The sequence below is a fragment of the Lactuca saligna genome, chromosome 8, assembly GCF_052625555.1.
Source record: "Lactuca saligna cultivar CGN05327 chromosome 8, ASM5262555v1, whole genome shotgun sequence".
Classification (NCBI taxonomy): Eukaryota; Viridiplantae; Streptophyta; class Magnoliopsida; order Asterales; family Asteraceae; genus Lactuca; species Lactuca saligna.
The window spans coordinates 77,896,826-77,907,500 of record NC_136424.1 but is presented as its reverse complement, the minus strand read 5'-3'; the positions used below and the strand labels follow the sequence as shown (position 1 = coordinate 77,907,500).

The window sequence follows — 10,675 nt, the reverse complement described above, 5'->3', positions numbered from 1 at the left end:
ATAATTTTATAAAACTAAAAAAACCGTTCAATTATTAATTTGTTTATAATAAGTTATTAATAATTTTAAATTTTAACTATTAAAATTTAATTAGTTTTATAAGTTTTCTCTAAACGAGACATTTTGGACTTTATAAATTTTGTTTCCGACTAACTTTCTCACATCAAAAGTACATTTCGTGGCAATAAAGTATATTCGAAATTTGGATTTTGGATATCGACTAAGAACAAAAAAAAATCCAAAATTCTTAGAAAATGTTTGAAACCGATGACAGCTCTGAAATTTTAAAAAAATAATTCTTTTTTTTTTTAATAAAATCTAACAAACCCTTTGAATGTGGTTTAAAGGTTCAAGATTCACGAGAGACAACTTTCAACAGTTTGTATAGTATAACATGTTTCGGTATCAAAGGGTAACGACTCCATGTTTCATATATACATTATATATATCAAAAAAAAAAAAAAAAAAAAAAAATCATAAAACATAAGTTTGAACATTCGATAAGCTTTTCTAACCTCATAAGACTGTGTACATGTTTGGGTATGGAAATTGTAACATTAAGCTACAATTTTATAGTTATGTTCAACAAGTTGTCTCCAAAAAGGATCAAAATGTGCATTTAGAACAATAGGATTGCTCCTATGATCAACACAATAACAGAAAACCCCATTGCCTGCAATCAAAAAATATATTAGTCTGGGCATCATCTTTCTTAGTGTGATTTTACGGTTTTACCCTTGATTCAAGAAGTCAAGAACTAACCGCAATTGCAGAAGCAGCAAGACCTGCACGCTCCCTAGGATCTCTCTTATAGTAGTTTCCAAAATAGAGAAATGTAGCATAGTACCACATCAATGGAAATGCAAACCCTAGTAGGAAACTGAAAAAAGACATAAGCTAATAATCATGAGAAATAGGGTGGGGTAGGGTAGGGTAGGGTAGGGTGGTTGATTGTGGAAAAGCTGAAAAAACAAAGGATACTTACGAAAACCATCCAACTCCACAGCCAAAGCAAGGAAGAGGTTTGTCGTAAATCCCTTGTTGGAAGTCATCTGCATCATCTCTAATGAGGGTATATTTGTCATTGTCACTGTTTGTTGTATAGCCTGCTGCATCAACATTTTTCTCATTTTGGTCATTTAATGATTTCGTTTTGTTTTGTGGTGTCATGATTTTTGATGGAATGGAGATTGGTGAATTGCCTAATTGAAAAGGTTGTTTTTTTTTTACCTTTGAACATTGAGAAACAGCGAGCTGAGGGCCTCAAAAGATCAAGATTCTTATCTGAAACTGATTTCATGAATTCAAGCCCGTATTTTGAAACCTTTCCTTCTTCCATAGAAGCATCTGTGAAGCAAGAAAGTCCCGTTTTATTATCATTGGTATCAGATTTAAGTGCTCCATTTCAAAACCAGGTGATAATCAACATATCTTCTATCTATTGGTATGATTATAAATATTTCAAGTTATGTTGACACATTTTACATTTACACCCACAACATTCCTATCTTTATTTGTTCAAGTGTAGATGACATCCCAAAAAATGGAAACAATATAGAAAACACCAAAAAGGGAGAACACCACAAACATTGATTCACCTTTGAGATTAAGATAGTGAAGCAAAGTTTAAAAAAAAAAAAAAAAAAAAAAAAAAAAAAAAAAAAAAAAGTGTTAAGATTGATTACTTTGATCCATTTGCACTTGTTAATGGTTTCAGGTTGCTTGCCACCAACTTCTCCCTCCACCTGATTCGTATGATCAACAAATGATCAAAAATTTAGTCCAATATGATAATCACGCTATACCCAATTCTAGCACGATTATATCCGACAGAGAATTTTATCAACAGTTCATGGAAGTAAATCAAGTAATTAAAAGTTAGCCATAGCCAGATTAAAAACACTAACGCCTTGTTCCCGAGTTCTACTTAAGAAGATGCATTTCTCTAATGTAAATCTCAAGAAAATAGTGTCCATGAATTCAACCGTTCAAAAAAGCACTTAACTAACTCGAAGTTATCTGGTAAATTTTCGATTGAAACTGCAGAATTAAGTAGGTTAATCCTCTAGGTATTTGGTTGAATCATATTCGACTGAAAGCAAAAGTGATGATATGGTGATGCTCTCCTAACGAAATAAGTAGTTTTGACAAATGATCAAACTTCAACGTTCAAGATCAACGTAGATAAATTAACAAGCTAACAAAAAAAAAACTTCGGGAATTATTTTGAGAAACAGCATACGATATCAGTAAAACAAATCAGTAGGCCAATCCAAAATTCAAGATACTCAAATCGGTTTTGATGATCATAGAGATGTTGAGCGAAGTCAGCAAAGAATAAAAACACCAATTTTAATTAAGGAACATCTGTGTAACAATTCTTTGAAGATGAAATCAACAGAAGAAAGAAAGATGTTTGCCTGATGATGATTCCTGATTGTTCTTAATTTCCCTTTCGGATCAGAAATCAGAAATCGCCCAATTTAGGAGTCAAGTAGTTCCATCGAGAGAGAAAACTGAGTGCAAGAAAGGCTTCAATTCTCAGTATTAATCGATCAACTCGCGCAAGCGTACGGCAACATCCATTGACTCTCTCTTTTTCTCTTTGGTGCTTTGTCCCTTTAGAACAAACAAATGGAACAAAAAAATGAAGTTGTGTTAGTTATTTGGAAGAAAACAAAGAAAATCGAAAATCAAATTTTAGAAATTTTATTTTTTGGTTTATTCATGTCCGTATTAATATTATATTTAATAATGAAATATCTTTTAACCTAAGAATATATTTTTATTCATATCAATTGTATTTTTGTTTTTAAAATTATCGATGGATCCATCAAATCTAACATATACAATTAATATTATATTTATAAATGAAGTATATTTGAACCTGATAATATATTTTTATTCATATCAATTGTGTTCTTGTTTTTAAAAAATATGGATGGATCCATCAAATCTTAACATATACAAACAAAAATGAGCTGTTTTCTCATATTGTCATATCGAATTATAAAATACTAGGTGTGAGATCCATGTATTACATGGGTTTAATTAAAAAAAATATATGTAACTTTAATAATTTGAATAGTTTGATTTTATAAGAAAAATAAGAAAATTTTTGAATTATTAAAATTAATGAGACTTTAATGTATTGAATACATTATATATATAAACTATTTCTAATAGATACTTTACATATATATTACCTTGCATATTAAATGTGAAATTTTAATTTAATAAAATGAAAAATACATTAAAATGACAAGTGGAAAATAAAAAATTTAAAAATTCTAGAAAATACTATGTGTCCAAATGAATGAGAAAATGACATGTGACAAAAAAACCTTCATTTATTATAGTAGATATATCATACGAATGTCTATGCGGAAATAAAATTAATAGGTAAAAAATTTATAAATAACCACGTATTGTCATTATATTGAAGTATATAATAAAGAAAAACATCTATTGTAAGTTGAAATTTGAAGAATTATAATAATAGTAGTACTTATTGAATGCAATTCACAAAATATAAAGCAAATAAGTATTTGTTAAAATAAATATTTATTACGAACAACATGGTCTTAATAACTTTTATCAATAGGTTAGACATAAATAAAATCATGTATACAGGATGCTCTACAATTAACATTATTTTTACCATTAACATGGTTAATTCAAAAAAACCTCCTTACGTCATTTTCTAATTCGAGTTTTTTTTTTTTTTTTTTCAAATTCAACCATTGTATTCATTTTTTAGTGAATTGGAAAAATCCTCCTTACGTCCTTACGTCATTTTTTTATATACATTGGCACAAAGCTCCAAACCTTCTTTCTCTTATTTAGTCACTCAAAATAAAAACAAAAAAACAGACATTATATTCCATTTCCCGTTTGCCTGGGAGTGGGACCTTTAGATATAAAACTAATTACTTTATAATATAATTAGTTTTTATTGTTTAAATAATATGATTATGATTTCAATCGTCTGATTATTTAATAATCAATTAACTACTCGTTCTAGTCAAATAATCATCTGATTATGGTTTCAACAATACTTGTTTTTACGGATTGAATACATAACATTATATTCTGAATCTTTTATACAAACTGCTGCAGACTATTCTAGAAATAAATGAATTCCTTAAATGATAAATTGTAACATTACATGCAAAATACTTGTCAACAAAAATCGATTTTAAGATATTGTAACAAACTAACTGACCATCCTCCTTAGGGTTCTCCATTTCCTAATCAAAATCCTGCAATAACAGCAACACAGATTTCACAGTTGAGAAAAAAAAATCTAAAAAGAAAAAAAGTAAATAGAATAAAAGAAAGAAACAAAGTGGCGTACCTTGATGATGGAGAGAAAGTCTGAAGGCAGAAAGAACATAAGATTTGAGTATTGTGATTTATGAATTATGATATGAATGAAGTGGTTTTATTAAGAACATAATTCGTATGTACAGGTAGGGTAGGGGCATTGTCCCCTCATCTTTAAATGCTACAACCGGAATTCGTGTTTTCCTAACATATAGTGAGAGACACCAGAAACCAACTAAAAACTTATACGTAGTAGTAAAAAACCAAAAACAAAACAAAACAAAACATTTTTTTACAAACTTCTAAGTCACTATATATTTTAAATAATAGACCACCAAAATCCATCCATCCTGGTCCCTGGTCCCACACCCAATCGCGGGCCGCCACGTGTCCTCAACACCACTTTATCATCTTTCATCTGTGTAAATGTTTTTTATACAACATTTTTTTTTTTAAAAAGTTTAAACCATCATATTCAAATCCGATAAATCATCCATTGGAATCTCAAGCCCCAAAAAGTCGTCATCTTGTAAAATATCATCATCGATATTCAACCATGACCCTATATCCTGCCCTTGTTCACCAAGATCATCACCAACACCAAGCACATCCATTTCCGGGAGTGGCAGATGTGAAAAGTCAAGTGGCTCCTCACAATACTCATCCTTTTCTTTCACGATTATGCTATTTTCCAACTTAACAACCGAGGAGGGCAAATTCGTCCTTCCCACCGGACCATTAAGAGAAGCGGTTGTTTTTTGCTTCAATTTCGTTTTCGTTTTTCTTTCCCCCTTCACGGATGCCGGGCGACCGATTTTCGGGGGCCCGTTTCTTGAAATGACGCCACTACCCTTCCCTTCTCTATCCCTCTCACTCCTCTTTCCTTTTGCACTCTTTAAAATTGTGGCTCCAAATCCCGAGGGTATTCCGGAAGAAGAAGAAGTACCCGCAACAACATCATCTAGATATAACTCTCTCTTTTTTACCCTGCTTGACCACACATCATCTTTCCCAATAGTTTGATCAGCCAAATGAAACGTGTCAGAAGAATATATGTCGTGGTTGTTCAACGAAGGGCTTTGTACTTGTACACCTAATTTATAAATCAAAATAATAAATACACATCCGAAATAGTTATGAATAAATAAGAAAAGAAAATACCTGAAGCGTATATTTTATCAAATTCGTTATCGATTTGTGTGTCGTTTGAGTGTAAAGATCTGTTATGGAACATTTCTTTGTATAAAGGCTCATTGAAGCAGCTTTTGCCTGTTGTTTCAAACTCATGGCATCGGTCTAGTGTTCGTCTCACGAAACCTAAAGCAGCTTGTTTCGCCATTTTGCTACCCACGCCTTTTCCCCCGGGCCCATGTGGACCCCAACAACTCTGTTGTGAATTAAAAATCATGATTTTCTCATTTCTATAATAACAATTTCAATGCAAAAAACTAACTTACCATGTACTTTTGGTATGCCATTGCAGTGAGTTTGTCCAGACAATGTCGTTCAAATTCCCTATACACACATAAGTGGTCATGTTATAAATTAGTATGTCTATATATAAACAAAAAAAGTCAATTTGATGTGATTTTAACAAAATGATTCGAATCCTCACTTTTCTTGAAGCTCTCTTGTTTCATTGGTGAACTCCATAAGGTTATCAAGCAGACTTTTCTTCCTGGAAACCTATTTAACAACTAGATTATATTAGATGAATCACTCATATTTCCCAATTTTTTTACTCTAAAAAAGATTCCCACCTGTTCGTGGTGTTTTTCTTCAAGTCGACTAATTTCTGCACTGATGCCTTCATTCCCTTTTGGTAAATCAGGCTGAACAATTAGGGAAAAAAAAAAAAAAAAAAGTCTTGAATGTAAATTTTCATTTTAGAGGGATGTAAAGAGTAAATATAAGATGAGAAAGAGAAAGAGAGAGAACTTACCACTAGCTCTGGATAAATTCCAATACTCTGAATCTCAATAAGAAGTCTTTCATTTACTGACATGTTACTATATTGATATTCAGAGAAGGTGGTGGCACTGCCAGGTGTCATTGCTAGATCTGGAAGCAGACCATTGTAGGAAGTATCAAAACCTGAATCTGGTATGGACATGATATGGTTATTATTCCTATGGCTATGACCACTGAAAGTCGACCGATGATTGAACACATTTGATTCCATGTCTGTTTCAAACTCAAATCCAGATCCAGATCCATAAACATTATAAGTATGTTCATCAATGTTTCCTTCTTCTGAGATTAAAGCAGCAAGAAGTCTCTGACACAGGGGAATCTGAATCTCCCCTGGACTTGCATAATGTTCAGGGCTTCTGCTTTCTGTTCCATTAGAAACTGCACCACCACTATCTATAACAGCAGCCTGAATACTTCCCTACAAAAATAAAAAATAAAAATAATAAATTGTCACGCGCACGATAGCATAAGAGAAAACAGGCATGTGCACAATAGCAGCATAACTGAACAACTGATTATCACCTGTTGCTTTAAATACAACATGTCCATGTCAGATAAAAAACCAAACAATGGTTCCATCTGCCTCCAGAATGGGCTAGACAATGCATGATCTGCAACCATTAATTTATCAATTAGTATTATTTTTTTTTTTTCAAAATAACTGTGTTCAAAAATCAAAATTCAAACAAGAATATATAAAGAAGAGATTGGGATTTCGAACAGTACTAGGATTAATAACCGCATTAGCTGCAGCCAGAAGCTCTTCATGTCCATCATCAGATCCAACTAAAAAAAACAAAGATAAGAAATTGTATAGACATAAACATGACTCGTGAGTTGACTAGTCAACATTTCATATACCAAGAAAATCAGCTGCTGAATTGATCGCGGTATGTTTCTGACGCGTATAAGCTTTGCGGTCAGAGAGCTTCCTAGTTGGAGGCCGACCGGTTCTACTGTAAAAAATTCCACATGATATAAATTTTAATAACAATTTAATAAAAATATATTTTAAATATATAATCAAATGTACAACCTTTCAGACTTATCAAAACCAACTCGAGCAGTTCTAAGTTGTTTTGCGGTCCCCACATTGCGAATCTTCTCAACCGCATGTGGTGCACCAGCACGCACAGAACCAAAACCCCGGCCCCCAGTTCTCCCTTGTCTACGAACACCATCACCAATATCTTCCCCATTCACAATCTTATTCTTTCTGGTTGGCAAGACTAAAGTTGACATTTTATTATGAATATTCTGTTCGCTTTTTCCTTCTTCATCACACTTCTTACCCTTATCCCTAGATCTAATTTCAGCAGCCCCAGACTCCTCACTTTCTGACAAAGTAGAAGAAGCAAAATGATCGCCTTTCGATTTGAACTGCTGAGGAGAACTTGCAAACCGTTTGGAAAACCCGGAGGGCCCACTTGGACTACCACCAGTGACATCACTCGTATCCAAACCCGGTGCTTCATCGTTATTATTAGTGGGTAAAATTGGGAGTAAATTGGTTCGTCTAGCTGTACGCGACATCTTTTGTGGTCTCCGCTCAGCCCACTGTGTGACAGGTGGCGATGATGACCGTGTCGCGGGTGTCCGTTTCCGGTTACCCGACCCAAATTGACCCGGACCCGGGTTCTTGTTTGTAACTGTACCATGAGTCAACTCCCAATCATTATTAGTTGCACGTTGACCCATTGAAACTGAGGATTTAGGTACAACATTTGACCCGGATCTTGGACCTCGAGCATTCGTGTGGAGCTTTGTCGTGGAGGTGGGACTACCGGATGCGAATTCTTCACGTGCATTTGACCGTTTTGCCCTTTCCTTCTCTGAACTCGTGCTTCTATCTCTTTGGAGAAGAGATGTGTTGTCAATCTCAGGTCTTGGAATGGAAGGGCGCATGACATCAGCTTTTCCGCCTCCCGCTACTCCATTAGCAGCTCCTGGCCTATACAAAACATGCATCAGAATCAGATATGGCACGCCAAGTGTTTGATAAAAAGCCAAACAGAAACTTCAAAATGAGAATTGATACCTGAAGCCATGGGAATCATTTAAGCGTGTGATGCCATCAGGAACATGCCTCGGATGCATTCCTTGTTTGGCTTCCCTGTATCCATCAATAGGTTTTGTTGACCCTGAGCTTGGACTTGGAGAAGCATCAATTTTTATTCCAGTTCGCTTCTTCTTCATTTTTGACTTTTCCCAACCATCAGCTACAATAGGCAATGATGCTCTATCCTCATTACTGGTGGGAAGTCTTAATGGTTCTTTATCTCTATCTACATTTCCAGATGATCTGGCGGGAGTGTTGGGTCGCACCTCCATTGAAGTTCTGGTTCGTTTGTTAGGAATGACGTTTTTACCCCTCTCTTCAACCTTCTGCTGGTCAAAGTCAAACGAATTTGAGAGGGAATGAGCTTGTGTGTGTGCCCCCATCTTAGGTGTCCCCATAGGCGCACGATTCAATAGTAAGCCAGTAGAACGATCACCAGGTAAACCATCAGGCCCACGTGATCTCTTCCTAGAAGGAATACTCGGGAAAAACTTGTTGATCACTGACAGTGTCTCACTGAACGCCTTCACTCTTTCCCTGGTAGTGTAGATAATAGAAAAAGTAGAAAACTTTATACATCTTTGATCCCAACAAAACCAAATATCCAAAAAAATAAAGAAAGAAAGAAAAAAAGATACCTGGATTTGATGGTGGATTCACGCAAACCAGCTTTTAGTCGTTTGAGATCATCTGGGGAGGAATTAGGGAGCTTGGTTTTGGATGATGGTGACTCATCAGGTGAACCAAGAACAGCACTTGCAAGTCTTCTAAAATCTCCATGGCGATTAAACTTATGGTCAGCAGCCATTGACTTTGGGTCAAACCGTAAGCATTGTAAAAAGTTAGTTACATCCACTTGTGTCACGGTTGAGGTGCTTCTTGACATGCTTGGGAGAGATGATAGGATTGGATTTTCCATGTTGTTGTTGTTGTCACGGAAGCTTGATGATCTGTCCAGTGATGCGGCTGTGTAGGACCCACGCTGTGCTGAGTTGTACAATGGCCTATCCGGGCTAACAGTTGACAAGTCAAATTTACCAGATGATGCCATTGCATCGATTTTTTTATAACAGTCTTCTGTGTGTTACAAGACCTGTAAACACAGGTGTGCATGACAAGACTGTAGTGCCACAGCACATGGAAACAAATCCCTGCACATAATACATCCATTCCATGAATCTTGAATCTTGATCACTAGTTCATGTGATCTTCATGAATTTGCTAATGGCAGTTGGTTAGATACAGCAACGCAGATTTCTCTCCACATCATTAACTTTTAATTCAAATGATAGGCTGATCGCTAATTCACTATTGAGCTTAATTAATGGCAATCCAAAAAAAATAACAGCTTGATTGATGAATGATAATCATACTTCCTATGTGGCTATATCTATCATCTTAACTATGTAAGCTGATCAATACATTTCCAGTAGATATTCGTTCTCAAACCCATAAATAAATGAAGTTATGACTTAATTGCATAAAAACAAAAAGGGAACTAGTCAGTACATCAAAGCCGACTACAATACAAACTTCTGATCTCAAATTTAGCTAGGTGCTCGCAAATTAAATACATGCAATTAAACAGTTGTGTACACCTAATCCCCACAAATCCCTGCCTATTGAAAACCCTAGAAGCCCAATCGACGCAAAAAGAAAACTACTTAAAAACATCAATTAAGCAGAATCTTAGGAAAGGCGGAAGCTAAATCGGTAACACAAAATTATTTAAACGATAAACAAGATCGAACACACAAATACCTTTAGCTGTAACTGCGAATCGCGTGCAAAATTTGTCCTCCGAGGGTTTATACGAAGCTGAATCGACTTTTAGGAAAAATTACGGTTAGGTTATTTTTGCAAAATTTGGGGATTTACCTTATATTTTTCCTTTCTGAAAGATTCTAATAATTATAAGATGTGTTCTTGAGTTTGGGGCTCAAGAAAATCGAAGGTTCATCCGAAGCCATGGCAGCGCCTCCCCCAGTGTTATGATCGGAGATGCGTTGGCTCTACACCAAATTACCGTTTTGCCCATGGTTTGTGTTGCACGAAGGGGGTGCAACATGGGTTTAGATGATGGGTGTTATTGGAATAAGGAGATTGAAGTCGGCTTGAACAGCTCAAGCCTGCCTTTTTATTTTTTAATTTTACATTTTTCATTTTTCATTTTTCATTTTATTTTCTTCTTTAGGTCTTCAAATAAACATACATACATGTAGTATGTATTTATGTACACACAAGAATCTAGGGCACTTAATTGCCAATATCCGTTATAGAGAAGTTTTACAAGGTTTTAGTTCGATAACTACTTCC

General features: G+C 34.8%; 2 protein-coding genes across 6 annotated transcripts; both read right to left on the bottom strand.

Moving 5' to 3' along the window:
- Positions 1-484: 484 nt before the first annotated feature.
- On the bottom strand, positions 485-2,679 carry LOC145008239 (uncharacterized). Of its 4 annotated transcripts, none has more exons than XM_078966863.1 (6): positions 2,421-2,674; positions 1,686-1,745; positions 1,231-1,347; positions 986-1,109; positions 763-880; positions 485-673 (listed from the first exon to the last, which is right to left on the bottom strand). In XM_078966863.1, exons 2-6 carry the CDS (start codon positions 1,693-1,695, stop codon positions 620-622), a joined length of 423 nt encoding a protein of 140 aa, XP_078822989.1. In that variant the 5' UTR covers positions 1,696-1,745; positions 2,421-2,674; the 3' UTR covers positions 485-619. The 4 variants fall into 4 exon arrangements, with proteins under 4 accessions (XP_078822989.1, XP_078822990.1, XP_078822991.1 ...); XM_078966864.1 differs by having other exon boundaries at positions 986-1,106; positions 2,421-2,668; XM_078966865.1 differs by lacking the exon at positions 1,686-1,745 and having other exon boundaries at positions 2,421-2,679.
- Positions 2,680-4,422: 1,743 nt separating this feature from the next.
- LOC145008669 (uncharacterized) lies at positions 4,423-10,455 on the bottom strand. Of its 2 annotated transcripts, none has more exons than XM_078967267.1 (13): positions 10,121-10,455; positions 8,998-9,510; positions 8,339-8,896; positions 7,337-8,251; positions 7,162-7,256; positions 7,027-7,086; positions 6,823-6,911; positions 6,269-6,718; positions 6,087-6,158; positions 5,942-6,012; positions 5,784-5,841; positions 5,488-5,713; positions 4,423-5,419 (listed from the first exon to the last, which is right to left on the bottom strand). In XM_078967267.1, the coding sequence occupies exons 2-13, from the start codon at positions 9,408-9,410 to the stop codon at positions 4,788-4,790; spliced, it is 3,639 nt and encodes a 1,212-aa protein (XP_078823393.1). In that variant the 5' UTR covers positions 9,411-9,510; positions 10,121-10,455; the 3' UTR covers positions 4,423-4,787. The 2 variants fall into 2 exon arrangements, with proteins under 2 accessions (XP_078823393.1, XP_078823394.1); XM_078967268.1 differs by having other exon boundaries at positions 10,238-10,455.
- Between the last annotated feature and the right edge of the window lie 220 nt (positions 10,456-10,675).

What these genes read in the sequence shown, in the direction of transcription:
- LOC145008239 (XM_078966863.1), bottom strand. An exon ending in CTGTTTCTCAATGTTCAAAG is followed by an intron (nt 1,110 to 1,230) that starts GTAAAAAAAAAA and finishes ATGTTGATGCAG; the next exon opens with CAGGCTATACAACAAACAGT. An exon ending in TGTGGAGTTGGATGGTTTTC is followed by an intron (nt 881 to 985) that starts GTAAGTATCCTT and finishes GTCTTTTTTCAG; the next exon opens with TTTCCTACTAGGGTTTGCAT.
- LOC145008669 (XM_078967267.1), bottom strand. Translation starts at nt 9,410, where the DNA reads ATGGCATCATCTGGTAAATTTGACTTGTCAACTGTTAGCCCGGATAGG. An exon ending in GAATCCACCATCAAATCCAG is followed by an intron (nt 8,897 to 8,997) that starts GTATCTTTTTTT and finishes CTACACTACCAG; the next exon opens with GGAAAGAGTGAAGGCGTTCA. An exon ending in ACAAGAGAGCTTCAAGAAAA is followed by an intron (nt 5,842 to 5,941) that starts GTGAGGATTCGA and finishes ATGTGTGTATAG; the next exon opens with GGAATTTGAACGACATTGTC.